General features: G+C 40.4%; 1 protein-coding gene and 1 non-coding gene across 3 annotated transcripts; both read left to right on the forward strand.

Moving 5' to 3' along the window:
• The first annotated feature begins 7471 nt into the window (after positions 1–7471).
• On the forward strand, positions 7472–7543 carry trnae-cuc (transfer RNA glutamic acid (anticodon CUC)). The gene has a single exon. It is a non-coding gene; the product is annotated as a tRNA-Glu (tRNA).
• Positions 7544–8169: 626 nt separating this feature from the next.
• On the forward strand, positions 8170–25470 carry LOC127445314 (CST complex subunit STN1-like). Of its 2 annotated transcripts, none has more exons than XM_051705305.1 (10): positions 8170–8258; positions 9555–9746; positions 11688–11783; positions 13907–13984; positions 14879–15058; positions 15270–15390; positions 23199–23349; positions 24592–24717; positions 25007–25079; positions 25181–25470. In XM_051705305.1, exons 2-10 carry the CDS (start codon positions 9614–9616, stop codon positions 25336–25338), a joined length of 1116 nt encoding a protein of 371 aa, XP_051561265.1. In that variant the 5' UTR covers positions 8170–8258; positions 9555–9613; the 3' UTR covers positions 25339–25470. The 2 variants fall into 2 exon arrangements, with proteins under 2 accessions (XP_051561265.1, XP_051561266.1); XM_051705306.1 differs by having other exon boundaries at positions 14891–15058.
• Positions 25471–25858: the final 388 nt, after the last annotated feature.

Consider the following 25858-nt stretch of genomic DNA (forward strand, 5'->3'; position numbering starts at 1 on the left):
CTGCCCTCTACATTGGAAGTCAAATGCTTTATCAAGTAAGCTACTGCACAATTAAATCATGTTTGAATAAGTGTGTATAGGGGGGTCTGTAATAAATCTAAATCAAATTCCTTTATTGTCACTCAACCATATACACAAGTGCAACAGTGGGTGAAAGTCTTAGGTGCAGTTCAGAGCAACATAGCAGTCATGAGAGTGATGAGACATATACCAATTTACAATAAACATCAGATTTACACAATACAATTTACATATCTGATATACACACAATTACACACAACACAACATACAAATAATAATATACAATGTACAGTATACAATACACACAATATAGAACACACATACACAATAAAAATAGAAAAGTATATATATATACAATAAAAATAGTATATGTAAAATATACAGTAGGTTGTATGTGCTGTATTGACATTCAGGCTGTCGGTTGATAGTCAGTTGGCAGTGTGTTGTTAAGAGACAATATAATTTATGACAGTCCAGTGTAAGATTGATAAAGTGCAGTGCTGATGTATTTTGATCGTGAGTGATTGCTTGTGGGAAGAAGCTGTCATGAAGTCGTCTGGTGCAGGTCCTGATGCTGCGATACCACCTGCCTGATGGTAGCAGTGAGAGCTGCCCATGGCTCGGGTGGCTGGAGTCTCTGATGATCCTCCGAGCTTTTTTCACACACCGCCTGGTATATATGTCCTGGAGAGAGGGAAGCTCACCTCCGATGATGTGTCTGGCAGTTCGCATCACCCTTTACAGGGCTTTGCGGTTGAGTGCAGTGCTGTTGCCGTACCAGGCAGTGATGCAGCCAGTCAGGATGCTCTCTACAGTGCTGGTGTAGAACCATTTGAGGATATAGTGGTTCATTCCAAACTTCCTCAGCCATCTCAGGAAGAAGAGGCGCTGGTGAGCCTTCTTCACAACGGCCTCAGTGAGTGATGTGGATACCGAGGAACTTGAAGCTGCTGACTCTCTCCACCGGTGCTCCATTGATGGTGATGGGGCTGTGTTCTCTGTCTTTTCTCCTGAAGTCCACCACAAGCTCCTTGGTCTTGCTGATGTTGAGGGAGAGGTTGTGCTCCTGACACCAGTGTATTAGAGTGTGCACCTCCTTTCTGTAGGCTGTTTCATCATTGTCAGTGATCAGACCTACCACCGTCGTATCATCAGCGAACATGATGATGGCATTGGAGCTATGTGTTGCCACACAGTCATGTGTGTACAGAGAATACAGGAGTGGGCTGAGAACACAGCCCTGCAGAGCTCCAGTGTTGAGGGTCAGTGATGAGGAGATGTTGCTGCTCATTCTAACCACCTGGCATCTGCTTGACAGGAAGTCCAGGATCCAGCTGCACAGCAAGCTGTTTAAGCCCAGAGCCTGGAGTTTCTCATCAAGCTTGGAGGGCACTATGGTGTTGAATGCTGAGCTGTAGTCTACAAACAGCATTCTCACATATGTGTTCCTTTTTTCCAGGTGGGAGAGAGCAGTGTGTAGTGTAGATGCAATAGCATCATCAGTGGAGCGGTTGTTGCGGTAAGCAAACTGCAGAGTGTCCAGTGAGGTAGGCAGCACAGAGCAGATGTAATCTCTGATTAGTCTCTCAAAGCATTTGCTGATGATGGGGTGCAAGAGGACGCCAGTGGTGGACGTTTTAAAGCATATGGGGACTACAGACAAAGAAAGGGAAAGGTTGAAAATGTCTGTAAAAACACCAGCCAGTTGGTTCGTGCACGGAATGCCGTGATGACGCGGCCCAGAATGCCGTCTGGACCCGCAGCTTTATGGATATTCACCCGTTGGAAGGATCGGGTTACATCCGCTACAGTGACGGAGAGTGAGTTAAATTACAAGTGTTAAAATATATTGTTTTTCAAATGATGCGTTATAGTAAAATGTTACTATATCATAACATAGCAGTGTGTGAATAATAGTGTAAAAAATAGTGTTTATAAAGTAGGGCTGTAACTAATGATTAGTTTGATAATTGACTATTCAACTATTCAGTCGATTATTGCTCATTAGCAATATCATTAGCTCTTTACCGAATATTCAGCTTGTGCACGACTAAAAAGTTTGTATTAAACGTGCTTGCTAACAATAAAGAGGACAAAATCATCTTTTAAAAATACCTATAAATGACATTCACTGAATTAAAGGAAACAAATACTTTTATTAAGTTTAATTCAGTAAAAAATTAACTGCAAAAAATCCTATTGTTATCAAGTGTTTTTGTCTTGTTTTCCATTTTAAAATTGTCTAAAATCCTTAAAACAAGATACATTCTCTGAAAGCAAGCCTAAATATCATATATGTTGCTTCTCAAGTAAATGTATCTTAAATATAAGTGTATTTTGTGTGTATTTTTTCAATTGGTTATACTTCTGCGAGTGCAGTATAGACAAAATATACTTTGATTCAATATCTATTCTCTAAAAGCAAGTCTAAATATTTTATATGCTACTCAGATGAATGCATCTTTTTTTTAAGGATTTTTAGATATTTTAAAATATTTGTATTTTTCATATTATATTCAACATCCTCTGATAATAATTTTTTCTTCTGCTGTATAGCTGCTAAAGTAAATGTAATTTTTTTTAAAGGAGTTTTATATATTTATATTGGAAAACAAGTCAAAACAAAAACAAATCAAAAACGTATTTTGTTACATTGTATAATGGGGCAAAGACTACCCTCTCTCACCTTTCTGTTCACTTCAATCCATCTTTAACTCACACACACACAAAAAAAACCTCTCTCTAATTAATAAAGCTGCATATTGCCAATTTTCTTCACGATAAGAAATGCACAGTGACATATATTATGATACAATAAGTCACGAGCCATCATGTTATAATCTAGCTGCAGCAAGCGCGCACTCGAGGGGCGAGTGTCCCCGTGACAGAGTGTGCATCAGCTGGGTACAGTTTCAATCTCTCCCCCCTTAGATCGGACACTTCGTGCAACTCATAGAAGAGGCGCTGACCGCACAGAGAAATGCCAGTTTCGGAATTTGTAGTTATTTACATGATCTGCTTCCTTATTATTTGAAATTTAATAAAGCTATAATGCATTAAATATAACTGTATTAAAGATGTAACGCCGGGGTGTTTCCTTTAAAGACGCTCAACATGCAAGTTTGGCTTAATGTTTTGCAGCTCCGATTATTCCACAACAAGAGTGTTTCTGTATTTAGTTATTTTGTATTTTTGTATAATTCCCTCATACTTTGCGATCTACATCACCTGAAGCTGTTTTAAAAGTTTTGGAGTGCATCTGGACTGTGAGCTGTTTTCTTTCTCTCCCCAATCAGGTGTGAGCTGCAGTTCTGCTATCGTGCGCCATCATTAGTTTCATATGATCTCATGTTACATTAAATTACATCAAACGACTATTTGACAATGGAAATTTTTTCCAACAATTTTTTTTATTGTCGACGTTTCTATTTTCTTAAGATTGTTTTTAAGAAAAAACTTAAGAAGAATTTAAATTCTTAAGAATAATCGTAAATAACAAAGTTAGGATAACCTCACAGTTGTCTTAAATCCCATAAGGTAAGATGTTTAATGAATTTACTGGGTCGTTTCAAATGTGATGCGTTCTATCATGTTGACTTCAGAAAGCGCAATGGGCTGTTTATGTATATATATATACAAAATTATTATAATTTCTTAATGTGGTGACCAATCATGCTAGTCAATTCAAATGGATGCACTGTTTAGCGCTATTTCTCTGCGATCTTTAGAGCCCATAGAAACACAATAATTATATAATTAGAAAGCTGAATCTGTCCTCTGCCCCACTTTCCCATGCCCACCTCCTACAAAGAGAACTTTTTTCCTTGCTGTAATTTCATTACTGAGAACCTCCAGTTCATCTACTAAAGTTTTTGTTTCTTTTCTTTTCCTCCATGTCAAATTAAAAGTCGTCAAATTGTTACTAGCAAGTAAATTCTCCTATGACTGTTAATGTCATTAAACTAACATATCTCATGCACTTTACATAAAAAATAATCGCGAGGTGCTTGGTACTTAAAAAAAAAAAAAAAGTTAATAGATTAATTTATTGTTACAATTTACCAGTGTTGAAGTATTGAATTTGTTGTTGCTTTGTAGATAAAAAAAGACAACCGCATGAGCAGGCTAGTATAATCAGGCAATGTCAAACATGGCATTTTAATCTTAAGAAAAACAATTAAGATGCTCTAAGAAAATATTTGAGTACTTTTTCAAAAATTGCAGTTAGGAACATTCCTACAAACTTATATTTATCTTTTTTCCATTTTTTTTTCTTAAGAACATTTTTGTGAATCTGGCCACAGGTTATTACTATATTAGGTTTAAAGTTGTCAGACCCCCAGAACTGTACCCTATGTTTTTTTTGTTTGTTTTTTAACTGTACCATGCCTGAAACAGTAGTTCAAGTGGTATTACACAATGAGGTTACAGTGAAGCACTTACAATGGAGGTGAATGGGGCCAATTTTTGAACGTTAAAATACTCACTTTTTCAAAAGTATAGCCACAAGACATAAAAATATGCACGTAAACATGATTTTAGTGTGATAAAATCACTTACTAACCTTTTCTGTGTAAAGTTATAGCCAATTTTACAACTTCATTACCATGATGATGTAATGTCAACAAACCATAAAACCTAAAATGACTATAAAAATGACGATTTAAACAATTTTACAGCTCAAATAATACATGAGTTTTAACTGAAGAATTAATGTGTGCTTTTATAGAATAATAAGCTTCACATTTCTGCCTTTAAACCCTCCAAAACTTGACCCCCCCATTTGCCTCACTGTAACCTACATTTATTTTTTTTAAGAAAAATTTATTTTTGTGGTAATCAACAATATGCCACAAATGCTGTCAATTGAGCTTAATTTATTGAAACTGGAATATTCCTTTAAAGCAGTGGTTCTCAACCTTTTTTTGATGAATGCCCCCTACATCATGCCCCTGTTGAGAACCCCTCCTTTAAGGGATCAGTTTGCCAAACAAATTACAAGCTCCTGACAAATAGAGAACAAATTAAATACTTGCTTTTCTTGAACATTATTGCAATCAATACATGAAGGGTTACTCTTTAACCTCTTTTGTTTTTTGTATTGACAGTTAATCTGCCCTAACTCTTCAGTCCAAAAGTCAGGCTATAGACTATGATGGCTACCCAGCACAGTATAGAAATATAGTTGAAGTCAGAAGTTTACATACACCTTAGCCAAATACATTTACATTCAGTTTTTCACAATTCCTGACATTTAATCTAGAAAACTGTCTTAGGTGAGTTAGGATCACTACATTATTTTAAGAATGTGAAATGTCAGAATAATAGTAGAGAATGATTTATTTCAGCTTTTATTTCTTTCATCACATTCCCAGTGGGTCAGAAGTTTACATACACTTTGTTAGTATTTGGTAGCATTGCCTTTAAATTGTTTAACTTGGGTCAAATGTTTTGGGTAGCCTTCCACAAGCTTCTCACAATAAGTTGCTGGAATTTTGGCCCATTCCTCCAGACAGAACTGGTGTAACTGAGTCAGGTGTGTAGGCCTCCTTGCTCACACATGCTTTTTCAGTTCTGCCCACAAATTTTCTATCAGATTGAGGTCAGTGCTTTGTGATGGCCACTCCAATACCTTGACTTTGTTGTTCTTAAGCCAACTTGCCACAACTTTGCAGGTATGCTTGCCATTTGGAAGACCCATTTGTGACCAAGCTTTAACTTCCTGGCTGATGTCTTGAGATGTTGCTTCAATATATCCACATAAATTTCCTTCCTTCATGATGCCATCTATTTTGTGAAGTGCACCAGTCCCTCCTGCAGCAAAGCACCCCCACAATATGATGCTGCCACCCCCATGCTTCACGGTTGGGATGGTGTTCTTCGGCTTGCAAGCCTCACCCTTTTTCCTTCAAACATAATGATGGTCATTATGGCCAAACAGTTACATTTTTGTTTCATCAGACCAGAGGACATTTCCCCAAAAAGTAAGATCTTTGTCCCCATGTGCACTTGCAAACTGTAGTCTGGCTTTTTTATGATGGTTTTGGAGCAGTGGCTTCTTCCTTGCTGTGCAGCATTTCAGGTTATGTCAATATAGGACTCGTTTTACTGTGGATATAGATACTTGTCTACCTGTTTCCTCCAGCATCTTCACAAGGTCCTTTGCTGTTGTTCTGGGATTGATTTGCACTTATTGCACCAAACTACATTCATCTCTAGGAGACAGAATGCGTCTCCTTCCTGAGTGGTATGATGGCTGCCTGGTCCCATGGTGTTTATATTTGTGTACTGTTGTTTGTACAGATGAACGTGATACCTTCAGGCATTTGGAAATTGCTCCCAAGGATGAACCAGACTTGTGGAGGTCCACAAATTTATTTATTTTTTCTGAGGTCTTGGCTGATTTCTTTTGATTTTCCTATGATGTCAAGCAAAGAGGCACTGAGTTTGAAGGTAGGCCTAAAAATACATCCACAGGTACACCTCCAATTCAGTACACCTCCTATCAGAAGCTAGTTATCATTTTGGTCAGTCTGAATTGGGTCATACAGGCATGATAGTTTTTACAGTATTGCACAATGCATTTAGGTAAATATGTATGGCTTTGTCTGAGAACTTTGAGTCAGTGGGTTCACATCAATATCTGAGAGATGCATTTATGGCCAATTCATACACAGTCTGCTCACACCCGATGTAGCTACAGGATCAGCCTTGTCACAAATATCAGTCTTTTATTACTGTTTACGATCTGACAGTGACATGACATAGATTGCAAAACTCTACTGTTGAGAAAAGGAACGTGTCCATTTCCCTTTGTACTAACAGAACAGTTTTTCAGAGGAACGTCAAAGGTAGGGTGAGTCAACACTATTCACATGTGGATAGACCGAAAGCAACCCAAATCCATAATCTTACTTAAAATGTTACATGCCACCTCAAAGGAACAGTTCACCCAAAAATGAAAATTCTCTCATCATTTTATTTATAAGACTCGGATTAAACCACTGGCGTCATACGGATTATTTTTAAAATGCATTTAGGCTATGTGCTTATTATGTGCACCTAAAGGGGCGGGGCTCAGACACCATTGCCAATCAGAGAATTGGCGTGAGTGTATAAGGGTTTCAACAAGGTCGTGTAAGAAGGCCACTCTCCCATTGTGCTTATGGTAATATCGAGTGAACTGAGTCGATAGGGAACTCAATTTGTGTTCTGCATAAGAAAGAAAGTCATACACATCTGAAATGGCATGAGGATGAGTTAATGATGAGAGAATTTCCATTTTTGGGTGAACTATTACTTTATATTCCCTCACATTGAAACCTAAAAATGTATCAGAAAAGATATAAACATCTCAGAAACTCTACTTATAGAGTCTACTAAATAATAATATAGTATAAAAATGTTAGACGTATATTAATATTTGATATTTTATATGCATTACACCACTTCCCTGGTGGTCTAGTGGTTAGGATTCGGCGCTCTCACCGCCGCGGCCTGGGTTCGATTCCCGGTCAGGGAATGTACTTTTTGTCACTTAAAATACCCGCAATATGAAAGTAGACGAGATACACACTTACCCAAGCAAATATATGTGAAGGTAGTGCAGCGTATTTGTGGGTGGATCCTACATTCTCAATATTTCAGTACAATCTTTTTTTGTCACAACTATAGCGCTCCAGCCTTAGCTGCGGCAAGAAAACTGGAGCCATGGCGCTCCCTTCTGGTGATTTTGGGGTACTATATGATACTGATGACATTACTAAAATATTTATGATCTCTGGCCAAAACTAATTTTTACTAATTGACACCAATTATTTGTTAAATACGTATTTATGTGTATCTCCTCGCGACCTGGACAGGGTAGTGAGATGGTTTCACCGATGTGAGAGCCCCCCTATTCAGTGTACGATAAAAGTCGGTAGTCCTAAAATATTCAGTAATAGATAGTAATAATTTTGTTTCAATGTTTCATTCAATAAAACAAAGTGGATATGGAAATAAAAAGCTTTTTGAAAAACAAAAAAGATATGCAAACATTATGCTATACTGTCGTTGATTGGTAAACTACCTTTGAGCGTCCAAATACATTGCCTAATTAATATTCATGAGCCAATAACGTGTTCCTAACCATATGCGCAGTGCGTCTATTGCGCAAGACCGGAAAAACACACACTCACGGATAATGAAGGAAAACAACACAAGGAACTTTTTTTAATCTTGTCCATCTCGTTCAGGCAAGTATGTGAAGCGTTAAGACTAGACAAAACTAGTGTAGAGGCTTAGATATTTACTTACTGCAGTGTCTCTTGCTTGAACATTTATTTTAAACCTGTATTTCATGACATTTGTATTCTGTATACACAAAAAATTCTGGATTCCAGGATTGGTTTTAGTTTGACAAAACTCACCAAATCCAACCAGGCTTCATAACACAGCAAAAGACGACGTTAAAAAAAATATGATCAATCAAATTACATATAGACAACACGAATGATGACGATGAAATCATGAATAATTATAATACATTCACACAGCACATAGGATCACTTTAAGAATTTAAAGGCATTTACACAGCAAGAGGAAACATTGCTGCTGCTAGAGCACGAAAAAATAAATCTGAATGTGATGAAAATTTTAAAATGGATAATATATCGATGTGAAAGTAACTTTATATACTGTAAGTCCACAACAAGAACATTCAGGCTTGTCATTTTAAAAGTGTAATATCTTGATTTGAAATTAAAGGCTTTAGTATTAATTTAAATTGCTCATTTAATATCATTTAATACTATTAGATATTAATTCACTATCAAATATTAAAAATGTGAGCAGTTGGAAGATGACTAGATGGTATGCACTAATAAAGGCTTATTTGTTCTTTCTAACAGCATAAGACACAGTTAAGACATATTTGGTGTACTAGTGTGCTTTTATTGAATGTCAAGTGAAATACTGTATGTTCATGCATCTCTGCCAGCAAATCCTAATGAGGAGTTTGGGTACCATTCACACTTTTCTGATATATCTACAGTATATTGTGGAGTGATTAAGTTTTTATATTTTAAAGTCATTTGATCATTATTGATATTGTATTAATATCTTACTTGAAATTATATAATTATCTTAGGTTTATTTATTCATACATTTTTTATGGCCAGTGTGAGGAAATGATTGGGGAAAAAATTAAAGTGTCTTTAAATACACGCAAGACTGCTAAAAATCAATTTCTTGCAATAAATAATGATCATAAATAGCTTATTTTGTACATTTATAAAATTGTATCATTGAAGTGCGCTTTAAATTGGATTGAGAGATACTGGGGGAAGTGACTGTCACGTTGCTCACAGCTTGTCCAGTATCTGTATAAGATCTCTGATCGAGAACATAACCTGCCCCGGAGCAGGTTAGCTGATTAGTGTATATTACTATGGCGAGGAACACTGATGAAAGCCTATCCACTTTACTGGTACCGCAAATTCAGAGTTCACTTAAATTAAGTTTAAACTTATCTACCCTGCTTTGTAACATAGGCCACGGAACTGAAATGCATCCGGATGCCTGACTTAACTTGTGATGTCTCTGATGTCTGATGGCGGAGAATCTTGCTGCAGATGCTGATGAGCTTCCTTCTATGTTGTGGGGTCTGGACCCCGTGTTCTCCGCATACTCAAGACTCTACATCACTGACATCCTACAGATGAGGGAGTCCAGACAAGTGCCAGGTACAGTAAAGATCACACAAACAGCTTTGCAGTGTTTCTAACTATGAAAGTTGCAATAATGAAGGCCAAAGCCTCATGTTATTATGGGTCCTTAAAGCTGAAATGTGTAATTTCCGCGCAACCAAACGGAATTGCAAAAATAAACGTTGTTATTAAACCTTCCAAATACGCCCCCGCAGATCGAACAAACAAATAGTCCTGCACCAACTCATGCAATTAGTCGAGTCAGTGTTGTGTCTGGCTGGACGGGCTGCTTAAAACAGAAGTTTTTATTAGGGATGTGCACAGTTACCGTTTTTTAACATGAGGTTAATCACAAGGTTTCAAGAAACATTAATCATGGGGGCCTGGGTAGCTCAGTGGTAAAAGACACTGGCTACCACCCCTGGAGTTTGCTAGCTCGCTAATTCGAATCCCAGGGTGTGCTGAGTGACTCCAGTCAGGTCTCCTAAGCAACCAAATTGGCCCAGTTGCTAGGGAGGGTAGAGTCACATGGGGTAGCCTCCTCTTGGTCGCTATAATGTGGTTTGTTCTCAGTGGGGTGAGTTGAGCGCGGATGCCGTGGTGGATGGCGTGAAGCCTCCACACACACTGCGCTCAACAAGCCACATGATAAGATGCGCGGGTTGATGGTCTCAGATGCGAAGGCAGCTGGGATTTGCCTGTCACTGCCTGTACGAGCACTCTGCCCTGGCAGGTTCACATTTCCGTGAGGCTGCAGTTAAATAGCCTCTTTGGGATGCTTTGATTTTTAAACGGTTTAAAATCAAATGGCATTAAACTTGTCTAATTGTTGTATGTAAATATACACACCAGAGCAAAAGGGGAAAAACACTGTCTTACCGTTTATCAAGTGCTGAAACTTTGCACGGTGAAAAACAACCTGGAATCATGTTTAATGGTGTAACAGTCACATGAAGTCCCTTTTTTTAACCAGAACTTCCTCAGAATGCAGCACAACGAATAAAACACACTGCAGGAGTTTCAAGATGCTTTTATAAAAATGAAAGTTCTTTTTTAACTTGGTGTCTAAAAATGTGGCGATCCTGCACGAGAAGCTGAAAGAAAAAACAGTGAGATTCAGTGCAACAGTGAAAGACGTATGTGTTAACAGTGTGTGTGTGTGTGTATTTATTTATATATATATATATATATATATATATATATATATATATATATATATATATATATATATATATATATATATATATAACAGTACAGATGCATCCAAAAGCATGTTTTAACAACCCCTAACTCGCCCTCTTCTTGAAAAACTGACCCAAAACACAACGGTTTGATGGAACTCATCAAGTTCGGGTTGAAGACATCTATTGCACGAGTAGAATAACCGAATAGTGATTCTGGTATTCGAATAGCGGTGCGTGGAACGATTAATAGAATGTCAACTATCTGTACACATCCCTAGTTTATATAGCGCCACAAAGACATAGTGTTTACAGTTTTCGAGAAAATTAACCTAAGTATGGCTATATTATGCTGGGATAGGAGAAAGTATTTTAACACTGAAAAACTTCATTTAAAACTAGTCTAAATAATTTTTTCCTAATTCTTGAATAATTATTTTACATGTAATTTACAGTACTTTTTATGACCTCGTATTATTGGAGAGACTACATGTAATATTTTTATTTTTACAAATGAATTTGTCACACTGTAGGGCTATTTGAGTGAATTGCAAAAAAATAAAACAAGCAAAAAAAGATTATTATAAAAAGTTATCAAAAACAAATAAAATGGTGAACATTCACGGCACCTGAAAAATGCAGTTATCCTTGTGCATTCATATACATTTTTATGTTATTTGTCAACTGCATGTTTTCCCCCCAAATTGATTTGCAGTTTTTAAGTAATAATATGTAGGCGGGAGAGAAGAATATATCTGTTAAAAAGCACAAAGCTTCCATATCTGATGTCTTCTAGGAGTTTATTTCTACAAGACCCACCCACTCTTCCAGGTAGATGTTCTGGGGACAGTTGTTTATAAGCGGGAGAGAGAAGACTTCTACTGCTATGGAGGTAATGTGGGAAAACAGAAATATATGAATAATCTGTAGAAACTATTCCTTATTTGATGGCTTAAATCACAGTGAATAAAAGTAATTAACAAAATCCTAATAAAGAGTCTTGAGACCAGAAAATACTTGTAAAACACCTTCTTTTTAGCATTGCTTTACTAGAGCAGAATAAATAAATATGTGGATGAAATCTTGTACAATCAGGCCAGAAACACACTAAATAAGGAAATCAGAGTTGCTAAAAGAAGCTACCTGCATTAGTGTGGAGAGGCCTGAAAGACATTATTACTAACTACGAGACACCATCCCTCAGCACTGCAGGGAACCAACAACTGGCTTACGACTTGAATGTGTTTTACTGTAGATTTGAAAGGCCCAGTCTCACACCCCACACCCGCTCTGACCTTCACTTCACACAAACATCAACACCTCCTGCTACTCAACCTGCACTTATGAACTGTGAAGAGGAGGTGTGCATTGTGTCTTCCGGAAACAAAAGACAAGGAAATCACAGGGCCCAAACGGTTTCACCCACTTGTCTAAAATCCTGTGCTGACGAGCTGGCCCCCACCTTCACACAGATCTTCAACAGATCACTGGAGCAGTGTGAAGTTCCCCACTGCTTTAAACACTCCACCATCATTCCTGTCCCAAAGAAACCAAAAATCACAGGACTTAATGACTACAGACCCATTGCTCTGACATCTGTGATCATGAAGTCATTTGAGAGACTGGTGTTGGCCCACCTGAAGGACATCACTGGACCCTTTCTAGATCCCCTTCAATTTGCTTATCGAGCAAACAGGTCTGTGGATGATGCAGTCAACATTGGATTGCATCATATCCTGCAACATCTGGACAGACCAGGGACATATGCAAGGATCCTTTTTGTGGACTTCAGTTCGGCTTTCAACACCATCATCCCAGCTATTCTCCGGACTAAATTACACCAGCTCTCTGTTCCCACCGCCAAGGACCCCTCTGTCAAGCTCCTGAAGTTTGCAGACGACACCACTGTCATCGGCCTCATCCAAGATGACGATGAGTCTGTGTACAGAAGGGAGGTTGAATGGCTGGCTCACTGGTGCAGTCAAAACAACCTGGAGCTGAACACGCTCGGAACAGTGGAGATGATGGTGGACTTTAGGAGGAACACCCCAACACTGACCCCCCCACCATTCAAAACAGCACTGTGGCAGCAGTGGAGTCATTCAGATTCCTGGGCACTACCATCTCACAGGACCTGAAGTGGGAGACCCATATTGACTCCACTGTGAAAAAGGCCCAGCAGAGGTTGTACTTCCTTCGCCAGCTGAGGAAGTTCAACCTGCCACAGGCTCTGCTGATACAGTTTTACTCAGCAGTCATTGAGTCTGTCCTCTGCACTTCAGTAACTGTCTGGTTTGGTTCAGCTATGAAATCGGACATCAGAAGACTACAAAGGACAGTTCGGACTGCTGAGAGGATTATTGGTTGCCCCCTGCCATCCCTTCAAGAACTATACACTTCCAGAGTGAGGAAAAAGACTGGAAAAATCACTCTGGTCCTCATTCACCCAGCCCACTACCTTTTTGAACAGTTGCCTTCTGGCCGGCGCTGCAGAGCACTGAGCACCAGAACCGTCCGGAACAGGAACAGTTTTTTCCCTCAGGCTATCTACCTATTGAACAGTTAAAACTGCCCCATTGATCAATATTTATGTGCAATACACAGCTTAGTCTATTTATATTTATCCAACATGCCCTACCTCTTCTGCCATACATTCCCTTGCATATGTATATAACAGATTTGTATTTGTACATACATGTATATATATTTTTGTCTGATTGTGTATTTCTATATATACTTATTTTCTATTCACTTTTTATTTGTATTCTATTTTTTTTTTATTATTATTTCTGTCTTGATGTTGTATTGTTTGTGCACTGGAAGCTTCTGTCACCAAGACAAATTCCTTGTGTGTGTAAGCATACTTGGCAATAAAGCTGATTCTGATTCTGAATAAAACAGGTAATCCGGAAATTGTCAGAACCACACTTGATACTAAAACATTAAACCAAGATAAAAGCAGCATCATTAATGGATTGTTTTATTGGAGCTAGTCTGTTCTCCCTCCAAACACAGTTGATGATGGGACTGGTGTCATAAACTGTCTCTGCTGGAAAGATGAGAAATGGAGAGATCAGGGAGAGCCAACTAGATGTAAGTTGTTACATTCCTGACTGCAAGAAACATAGTCTGTTTAATGTTGTAGACAGTTAATACTTTACATTGAAGAAATGTGTTTTCAAAGTAGTTTTGTATCCAAGATCATACACAGTGACCCCAAAACTATATAGACAACTTTTTAACTTTTTTTGCAAACCAACTGTGGACACTGTAGATTAAGATGCCAAATTCTGCTTTAATTGTACACATTAAAGTGATAGTTCACCCAAAAACGAAAATACTCTCATCATTTACTCACCCTCATACCATCTCAGATGTGTGTATCTTTCTTCTGTAGAACAAAAAGGAAGATTTTTAGAAGAATATCTCAGCTGTGTTGGTCCATACAATGCAAGTGAATGGTGACCAAAACTTTGAAGCTCCAAATAGTACATAAAGGCATAATAAAAGTAACCCATATGACTCCAGTGGTTTAATCCAAATCTTCAGAAGTGATCCAATAAATTTTGGATGAGAACAGACCAAAGTCTGACTTCACATAAGTAGTTTCCATGGCGGTCATGACTTCAAGCTCAATTACACTTCCTAGCGCCATCTAGCGCTCTGCACATGCGTCAAGCCCTAGGAAGTGTAATCGAGTTTGAAATCATGATCGTGCTGATTTGGTGGCATGAGGGGTACCTACACAATATTAGGCAGGTGGTTTTAATGTTTTGGCTGATCAGTGTTTATTTTGGTCTATTCTCACCCAAAACCAATCAGATCGCTTCTAAAGACATAGATTAAACATCTGGAGTCTTATGACCTACAGAGCTGAGATATTCTTCTAAAAATCTTCCTTTGTGTTCTGCAGAAGAAGGAAATTCATTCACATCTGCGATGACATGAGGGTGAGTCAATTTTGTCTGAACTGTTTCTTTAATACAGTGGATGTTGTAGGCAGAGGTCCTAGCACATCTGCTGGAGGCTTTAACATTGAAGATGAACTCAGACGGCTAAAGGAAGCCCAAAGGAAAAGCTCAATGCTTGAGATCGGAGACCTGCTGAGGGTACGAGGAACTGTCAAAACCTCCAGGGATCAGAGGGAGATCAAGGCCACCTCCTTCTGTGAGTGAAATGTTTGGGGACTTGGATGACAAATTGCCAATTCTGTCATGATATGAATTTTTTTGGGATAGTGGTAGACCAAAACTTATTAACTACATCAAAACGGAGCGATCTGCCAATCAGTTTTTCTTAATTGGTTACAGTGATTAACACCAAGGAACTGTTTATTTTGCAGTGTATGTCACTGTGTTGTTTGTTTTTGTGTGTGTAGATAAAGTGAATGACCCTGTGATGGCAGTGCAGATCTCACACATGCTGGAAATGCCTCAGCTGTACAAGAAGTGCTATGATCAGCCATTCCAGATGCCAAGTGATGAAGTGGGCGGCTCAGAGTAAGTCAGACACAATGATACGTGTGTTTTTCATTTTGTAGTCATCAAACGGACTGAGTTCGGAGTTTACACTGATTTACATTTGTAGCTTAATTCTTAGTAAGGGTATGGGGGGGTGAGCAAGAGATAGACACAGTGGGTGTGGCATCAAGCCGTGGAGAGGCATTTATTAGAAATAATAATAAACATAAAATTTCAATAAAAGGAGAAAATAAAGTGACCGGGGGAATGGTAATACAAAGGGGGATCTGGCGAATCTGGTGAAAAGGTGCTCCGTGGAGGTTGGGGAAGTGTCCATGGAATGGCCCTGGCGAGAGAGGGGTCCGATGGCTGCACGCGCTCCTCTCCTTGGTCCGATGGCTGCACACGCTCCCCTCCTTGGTCTGAGGTGTGTGGGGTGGCGGCATCCTTGGCGGCCTGTCTTCCCAGGCCCGCGGCAGGTGAGAGGGGAAGGCGGCCCGGCCCCTAGCCTGTCGGCCGCAATGCATGCTGTTCTCCCCAGCATCGCATCTAATTTGCGCCAGGGGTCCGAGGAGCGGGTCCAGCAACCCTCCCCGCTCTGCTCCTGGGCCTGCAAGGATGCCAGTGTGTGTTAGGGATGGGCGGATCGATACTGAAGTAACGATACTTCCGATACTGATATGGGATCAAGAATATTGGTCGGCACATAAAAATATTGATTCTTTTTATCGATTACATGAATATTAATGCTTCGAAATGGAAAAAAATAATTATGAGCGAATTGTTGCATGGCACCGGAACTATTTTTAATTCTACTCATCTTGACGTGCAGAGATGCTGAAATACACTAGCAGTCAGATAGCGCTCATCCTTTCAGTCATAGCACTCGTTCAAAGAGGGAGCAGTGCAGCATCTGGAGTTATTCACACTAACTAATTAATGACAAACCTAGACATGACGTATTATAATGGGCTTGTTTGACAATTTTTACAGGTTTATTTAAATTCATAGTTGTTAAAACATTGATAATGATCTTTAGTCCTAGTTAATAAATGATACACTTATGAAAAATTACCATGGATTTACTGTAATAGTATTGTATTAACCATAGTAACCACGACTGTAGTAACAATGTTTTTTTTCTTTTTGGCATTAACCAAAGTTTTGATACAATTATCCATGGTTCCTTTATGAGTCCGTGCACTTGACATTGCGTGCTAACGCATATGGAATGTCCTTCCACACAACCTAGTTGAAACCTCTCTACAATAACGCTGTGGTTCTAATAATGGCTATGGTGTTTGAGCCCTACCCATTTAGGCGCGAAGCTGTCCGCAATAAAAGCAGGTGTGCAAACACCATTCCTCAGAATTTTCTTCTTTCAAGACAGCGATTCATCTCACATCTAGAAGCTCTCTACTGCTTTGCTAACATCACTCCGCCTTGTCGCTTGACGCTTTGCTGGTGAACGGGCTGCTTCAGCATCCTGATTCCTCGCAGTGCTTCGGCAGGAGTTGTGTATCCTTATAAAGCAATTGTTTATTGTGTGTATACAGGCAGAAGTTTACATACACTTAGGTTGAAGTCATTAAAACTAATTTTTTTACCACTCCACAGATTTCATATTAGCAAACTATTGTTTTGGCAAGTCGTTTAGGACACCTACTTTGAGCATGACATGAGTAATTTTTCCAACAATTTTTTACAGACAGGTTGTTTCACTTTTAAGTGACTATATCACAATTCCAGTGGGTCAGAAGTTTACATACACTAAGTTAACTGTGTCTTTAAACAGCTTGAAAAAAAAAAAAAAATGTCAAGCCTTTAAGCAATTAGCCAATTAGCTTCTGATTGGCTAATTGGAGTCAATTGGAGGTGTAACTGTGGATGTATTTTAAGGCCTACCTTCAAACTCAGTGCCTCTTTGCTTGACATCATGGGAAAATCAAAAGCAATCAGCCAAGACCTCAGAAAAAAAAATTGTGGACCTCCACAAGTCTGTTTCATCCTTGGGAGCATTTTCCAAATGCCTGAAGGTACCACGTTCATCTATACAAACAATAGTACACAAGTATAAACACGAAAAGTGCAAATTAATCCCAGAACAACAGCAAAGGACCTTGTGAAGATGCTGGAGGAAACAGGTAGACAAGTATCTATATCCATAGTAAAACGAGACCTACAACGACATAACCTGAAAGGTTACTCAGCAAGGAAGAAACCACTGCTCTAAAACCACCATAAAAAAGCCAGACTACAGTTTGCAAGTGCATATGGGGACAAAGATCTTACTTTTTGGGGAAATGTCCTCTGGTCTGATGAAACAAAAATGTAACTGTTTGGCCATAATGACCATTGTTATGTTTGGAGGAAAAAGGGTGAGGCTTGCAAGCTGAAGAACACCATCCCAACCCTGAAGCATGTGGGTGGCAGCATCATATTGTGGGGGTGCTTTGCTGCAGGAGGGACTGGTACACTTCACAAAATAGATGGCATCATGAGGAAGGAAAATTATGTGGATAAATTGAAGCAACATCTCAAGACATCAGCCAGGAAGTTAAAGCTCGGTTGCAAATGGGTCTTCCAAATGTACAATGACCCCAAGCATACCTTCGAAGTTGTGGCAAAACGGCTTAAGGACAACAATGTCAAGGTATTTGAGTGGCCATCACAAAGCCCTGACTTCAATCCGATAGAAAATTTGTGGGCAGAACTGAAAATTGTTTGTGAGCAAGGAGGCCTACAAACCTGACCCAGTTACACCAGTTCTGTCTGGAGGAATGGGCCAAAATTTCAGCAACTTATTGTGAGAAGCTTGTGGAAGGCTACCCAAAACGTTTGACCCAAATTAAACAGTTTAAAGGCAATGCTACCAAATACTAACAATTTGTATGTAAACTTCTGACCCACTGGGAATGTGATGAAAGAAATAAAAGCTGAAATAAATCATTCTCACTACCATTATTCTGACATTTCACATTCTTAAAGTAGTGATCCTGTCTGACCTAAGACAGGGAATGTTTTCTATGATTAAATGTCAGGAATTGTGAAAAACTGAGTTTAAATGTATTTGGCTAAGGTGTATGTAAACTTCTGACTTCAACTGTATATCTAAAAGAGTCGCTACGTATTTGAGTCTTTTTAATGATGTCGTTCCGTAAGTGTTCCTCACATCCCACCGTCAGATCAGCATGAGAGCTGCATTCACTGTCTGGACTGCGCCCACGCAGAGACAGCTCTCATGGAGACAGACTGCCCTAACTGCGAGGGCATGAGTCTGAAGTCGCTGCGCTCGCGAATTGCCCTCTTTCTGATGGACTATTCAGCTTCCTGCGCCCTCCCACCCACTTCTTCTGTGATACCTGAGGGATCACACAAGGAGGCACGGCAGGGCTGCGAGGTAGAGCAGGATGAATTTGATGTGGACCTAGTGCCGGCACACATCCCTCAACCTCCATGCAACGCGTCTATGCCGATATATTATGTGCGTGAAGAGCTCGGCCTCGTCTCATTCGGTGGTTCTGACACTGGGGATGATGACGATGTCATCTCTCTCGTTGCATCAGGCGAGTGGTCAGTGGATGATGCTATCGCCCCTTCCCCCAGCAAGGAGAGTGTACGCACCACTAACAAGGAGATGCTTCACATCCTTTCAAGGGTTGATGGAGCTAGATATCGAGTGGTCTCCTTCAGAGGAACCTACACAATCTCGCCTTGATGAATGGTTCCTGCAGTCCTTACGCCGTCAAGCGACCACGTCTCGTAGATCTGCCCCATTCTTCCTTGAAGTTCATAAACTTTCAAAATTCAGCCCTATTCAGCTCACCCATGCAGCGATTACATCCTCTCTAATGTGGATCACGGGGAAGAAAACGGTTATGCCCAACTACCCCCTGTGGAGTAGGTGGTAGCGGCACACCTCTGCCCAGTGAGTAGCAGGGTGTGGAAATCACGCCTCATTCATCCTTCCAAGCCCTGTTGACTGATGTCTGCACTGGCTTGAAGAGCATACTCAGCGGCAGGCCAAGCTGGTTCAGCACTCCATGCGATGGCGGGGCTCCAAGTCTTTCAAGCCAAGCTCCTCAAGCAAATGGACATGCAAGGCTACAATCCAGAGACATTCAAAGAGCTCCGCACCGCTACGGACTTAGCGCCATGAAAGTCTTTGCACAGGCCATTGGCAAGTCAGTGGGCAACCTGGTAAATTCTGGATCGTCACATCTGGCTGACCCTCACTGAAATGCATGACAAGGAAAAAGCCACTCTGTTGGATGCTCCAGTGTCTCCAGCCACCCTCTTTGGTGGCTCTGTGGATAAGTTTGCCGAGCGTTACATCGCGACTTAGCAACAGTCACAGGCTATGAGACATTTAATGCTGAAACAGAGTAATGATCACAGCCGGTTCGCTCCCGCTCTGTTTCGAGCCAGCACCTGGCCAAAAGCCCCATGCCCACTGCCGACCCACCGGTGCCGTGGCCCAAACAGAAGCAGCCATATGAGCGCCCACGCCAGTGGAACTCACACCCTGCCCCCAGCGCAGCAAAAGCGTTCCTGACAGGCACAGCTCTTTGCAGTGGAATGTTCCCTCCTGGTCTGCTCTGAAGAAGGCTCGATTGGAGACACACAACACTGTTCCCCATCTCGCCACTGTTGGTTGTCGGGAAAGGAATATTGCTGTTCACAGTATTTTTCAAAATGTTGTTTCTGTGTCTCACATTTGTGTGAACGCAATAAAAAATGCAATAAATGCAAAAAGGAATACAGCGCTCGTTGCACATTCACGAGACGCTTACACATTCTCAATAAAGAGCTCTCAATAAAAAGCCCACACGTTTGCACAACCGCTTCCCACTGGTGAGTGGTCAATTATATCATACAATGAAAAAAACAAATTGCCCTGTGTCCCGTTACATGGATGCATGGCGAGCCCTTACGGGTATTTCAGATTAGGTGCTAAAAATGATCAAACATGGGTATACGGTCCAATTTGCACACCGGCCACCCCATTTCAACGTGCCAGTGTTATGATACGTCTCCTCGCGAAAAACGCGATAGAGGTTGTTCCAAATTGTCAAACCAAAAAGGGTTTTACAGCCGTTATTTTTTTGTTCCAAAGAAAGACGGCGGGCTTCGGCCAATCCTAGATTTGAGACATTTGAATCGCGCACTTGCAAAGCGCCCTTTCAAAATGATTACTCCGAAAAGGATCTTATCGCACGTCCGCCCACACAATTGGTTTGCATCAATAGATCTGAAAGATGCGTACTTTCATGTCCAAATTGTACAACATCACAGGATGTTTTTGAGATTCACGTTCGAGGGAACAGCATATCAATTCAAAGTCCTGTCCTTCGGACCGCCTCTGGCTCCTCGCATGTTCACAAAGTGCATTGATGCGGTTCTCGCCCCTCTGAAACTGAGCACCGTGTGCATTTTGAACTACCTCGATGATTGGCTGTTACTGGCCCAATCAGAGGCTCTGTTATACCAGCACAGAGACTTACTGCTTTAGCATCTAAACAGCTTGAGCCTCAATGTAAACTGGGCGAAGAGCACGCTCTCCCCAGCCAACAAATCTCCTTTTTGGTAGCCCACCTCGACTCCACGAGTGGGCATGCGCACCTCATGAGCGAGCGCATTCAGGCCATTTTACAGTGTCTGTCTTAGTTAAAACTGGGGAAGACACTTTCACTGAAGCTTTTTCAAAAACCATTGGGGTTTATGGCGGTAACATCTGTGGTCATTCCATTAAGTCTTTTACACATGAGCCCTCTTCAGTGCTGGCTAAAGCGCCGTGTTCCACGACATGCTTGGCACCATGGGCGCATGCGCATCACTGTATCTCGCTGCTGTATAGCTGCTCTAGCACCTTGGACAGCTCTTGCCTTTTACCAGCGAGGTGTCACGCGTGACTACGGACACTTCCAACACAGGTTGGGGGGGCGGTGTGAGATGGACGCCCGGCTTTCGGCACCTGGACAGGTGCGAGGAGGGCGTGGCACATCAACCGCCTAGAGCTATTGGCTGTATTCCTAGCCTTGAAGGCTTTTCAGTCAGAAATAGCAAACTGTCATATTCTGGTTCGCTCAGACAACATGACAGTTGTGGCGTATATAAACCGCCAAGGCAGAATTTATTCACCGCGATTGATGAGACTGACGTATCACCACCTCCTGTGGAGCGAGCGTCGTCATCTTTCCCTGAGAGCGACATATGTCCCAGGCCGTCTGAATTATGATGCGGACCTATTGTCACGCCAAGGGGTGATACCGGGAGGAATGGAGACTTCATCATCAAACTGTCCTGAGGATTTGGGAAATATTTGGCAAAGCAGAAATTGGCGCTTTCAGTCATGAACACCATTTTACAGGCCAGAGCGCCATCCACGAGATGCCTCTAGGTGCTAAAATGGAATGTGTTCACTGATTGTTGTCTTTCACATGGCAAAGACCCAGTAAACTGCCCCATACAGGAAATTCTCATATTTCTTCAAGAGCGATTAGACGCAGGACTTACTCCATCAAGTTTATGTGGCAACTAACCTGCAGGGCCCCCCTTCGAGCCTTTGGACTCTGTTGATTTGCACATGCTCTCCATTAAGACCGCACTGCTGCTGGCTTTGGCCTCAGTAAAATGGGTCAGTGACTTACATGCACTATCAATTGACAATTCATGTCTGGAGTTTGGCCCCAGTCTTTCAAAAGCCATTGTCAAACACAGAAAAGGCTATGTCCCTAAGGTTCTAATCATGGCCTTCAGAGCGCAGGTGGTTCACCTTCAAGCCTTCTCTCCTGCATTTAATTCGGATGAGGAACAATCGCTGCATTTATTATACCCTGTGCGGGCACTACACGCATACACTGAGTGCACCCGCCAGTTCAGACTGTTTGATCAGCTCTTTGTGTGCTGTGAATGACGCACGAAAGGAATGTCCATCTCCAAGCAAAGACTTTCTCCATGGATCGTTGATGCGATTGCCCTGGCTTACAATTCGCATGGTAAGATTTGCCCAATTGGTGTTAAAGCACACTCAGCTAGAGGCATGGCCTCCTCATGGGCATGGATGAATAGTGTGTCTTTATAAAACACATGTTTTGCAGCAGGATGGTCTTCTCAAAACACATTCGCAAGATTTTACAACCTAGACGTAACATCTCTTTCTTCACAAGTCCTCTCTGTTTAGAGTGCTTGCTTTTTCGTTTGCCAAACATATACTTACGCCCCTTTCCTTAAGTACGGGCTCCCCATCATTTTACACAACCACCTGCATTCAGGCCGTTGTAATTTACCATAAAGTCACAAGCACTTTCATTAAAAATAAACTCCCGGTTCGTGAAGGGGTTAATTCATACTATATGACTATAGTTCATATATTCATTCTGAGTGCTCCCCTGCTGGACCAACATGAGGGACTCTCATCGGTGATATTGGCCTAAAAGTACTTGGTATCGGATCGAAAAGAAAATAAGTGGTATCGCCCATCAAAAGAAGCCGGCTTCCTGAGAAGAGGCGCGCTCTACGTTTTATTGGCAGCGGGGATGAGGCTAAACACACAATCAGGTGTGTCTCATTCCCCCGCTGCCCAAGTGAGGCTTATTAATTATGTGCCTCTTCTCTCTCCTGCCCACTCCTGTCGTGAACCTGGCTGAAGGACGGCCCTTAAAGGCGGGGCGACGATGACGAGAGGGAGGGGCGGGTCATTCCGCCACAAGGGGAAGAAAATAATTTTAAAATAAAGTATTGTTTAAATCTGGGAACCATACATGTGGAGTCTTGTTTTTTTTTCTCTTTAATGTGTTTGTGAAATACTTCAAATATTCGTTCTGCTTTTTAAACTGTGTTTTCAGGGCTGGTGGGTCCTCACATTTCCAGTATTTGCTGTCTCGGTCAGTTCTCACCCTTAAAGAATTCCTTGCTGAAAAAGAGGTGGCCAGATTTCGACCTTATGACGTGGAGTTTCTGTTACATCCACTGATCCAGGGCACTTCAGCAGAACAGGTACTGGGATGGATGGATGGATGGATAGATAGGTAGATAGTGCAATTAGGCTCAACAGTGCAAAACATTACATTGAGTACAGTGCTGTTATAGGATACATAATATAAATGCATTAAAGGGATAGTTCACCCAAAAATGCAAATTATCTCATCCTTTACTCACACTCATGCCATCACAGATGTATGACTTTTTTTCTTCAGCAGAACACAAATTAAGATTTTTACAAGAATATCTCAGCTCTGTAGGTCCATACAATGCAAGTGAATTGTAATCAGACGTTTGTAGCTCCAAAAATCACATAAAGGAAACAGCTAAGTAATCCATACGACTCCAGTGTTTAAATTCATATCTTCAGAAGCGATATAATAGGTCTGGGTGAGAAACAGATCAAAATTTTCAAAAAACAGATCAAAAACACTTTCACTTTTACATCTGGAAGTCTCATATGGTGCCTGTTTAGTTTCACTTTCATGTCTGAAAGTAAAATTTTAAGTGGAAATTTAGAGTAAAAAAGGACTTAAATATTGTTTTGTTTCTCACCCACACCTTATTATATTGCTTTTGAAGATATGGATATAAACACTGGAGTCTTATGGTTTAATTTTATGTTTCTTTTATGTGATTATTGGAGCTACAAAGGTCTGATCACCATTCACTTGCGTTGTATGGACATACAGAGCTGAAATATTTTTCTTAAAAATCGTTGTGTTCTGTTGAAGAAAGTCATACACATCTGGGATGGCATAAGGGTGAGTAAATGATGAGAGAATTTTAATTTTTTGGGTTAACGATCCCATTAAACTAGCAATAAAACTGTCCTTGTTCAATGTCAGTACTCCTGACTGGGGTAACAGCCAGGAATAATGTGTGGTAGACACGGCAGGGGAGGGCGTGTTATGCTGTTTGATGGCAGCAGGTGGGAATGATCGTATGGAGTGCTTTTATGAAGCCTCCTCTGAGATGCTGCTAGTCTGGAGGATGGCAACATATGGTGATGAGAAGTATGCTAATGAGAAGCTTTTCAATGTCTTCCTTAGCGATTAAATGAGAACGCACCTTGAATGTATCAAAAGCGTTTTATGTAGTATCACCTTATTTAAATGTTCCTTATTTGTTACAACAAAGGTTTTTCTACAATTGTGTAAATTTGGGCAGAATTGGTTATTTTGAATGATGAATCACATGAAGATAATTCATTGTGAGGATGACTCATCCAATTTGAGGCATTGCTTTTGTCTGAAGGAGTCAGATGCCCCTGGAACCTCATTTTCCACACAAATTCGAAAACTTCTGAAAGAGACCCTGAGCATCCTCCAAGGCGAGGGACAAATATTCCGCAAAATGCGGACCCAGGATGAAGTCTACAATGTATGTGCGTGCACGCACACACACACACACACACACACACACCTCTGAGAAAGTATGATGTCATTATAGATAGTGTAGTTGTGGTTAGAGACTGGTAACTGAATAAAGGGATAATATTAAATGTTTGCTACCCATACATGTTTTCTTAATATTTTTAGGTCTCAAAGATTGTACAAGTAGGATTATATATAATGTGGTATCTTTGTAACTGAAATGTTATGTAACTCTGAACATATGAAAACTACTTTAAAGTTTAATTATATTTTCTATACCTTGGCTGCATTTCTAGGTAACTGAACAAGACAAAGATCTCCTCTCAGTGATCAGGGACATTTTACGAGAGGATACCAAACGAGACAAATGTATGTGTTTGTGCATACTTGCTTTAGATGCTGGAAACACACACAATATTTCAAATACAAATGTGAGTGGAGAAAACTCTTTGTCTCTTGCTGTTTTGCAGATGCTGAGAAAGGATGCCATATCCTGCATATATTGTCCAGTGTAAGACAACGTTACAGCCAAAACCTGAATCGTGAGGCCCTTGAGGTTGCCCTGACATTCTTAGAATGCAACAGTGATATAATCAGCACAACAGAGGCTCACTACACTGTTCTTTAGCATCCCTTTTTAAACATTCTGTAAAAGAAAATATTAGCAAAGTGTTCAAACACAATCAGGCAAACAGAATTTTAACAGTTATAGCAGCACAATCCTGTTTGATTTGAACCATTAAAGTAATTTTGTGATTGATTGTTGCATACTCGCTTGTAATTATTTTTCATGCTTCAGTATAAGAAGAGTATGTGGACATATTTGTAATGTTGTTCTTAAAGTTGAAATTACATAATTTTTTATTTTTTTGGCTAAAAAAATATATCTTTTGAATATTTTCACCATTTACCAACCTGCCATTTAAAACTGTAGTTACAATCTGTGGCCACACGAGGTCAGTTTAGCATATTTTTTTTTACATCCCGGGGGATGGAGGTGTATATATAGATATATATATACACATACAGTTGTGCTCAAAAGTTTGCATACCCTGGCAGAAATTGTGAAATTTTGGCATTGATTTTGAAAATATGACTGATCATGCAAAAAAACTGTCTTTTATTTAAGGATAGTGATCATATGAAGC

This window comes from Myxocyprinus asiaticus, chromosome 8 (assembly GCF_019703515.2).
Source record: "Myxocyprinus asiaticus isolate MX2 ecotype Aquarium Trade chromosome 8, UBuf_Myxa_2, whole genome shotgun sequence".
In the NCBI taxonomy this organism is placed as follows: domain Eukaryota; kingdom Metazoa; phylum Chordata; class Actinopteri; order Cypriniformes; family Catostomidae; genus Myxocyprinus; species Myxocyprinus asiaticus.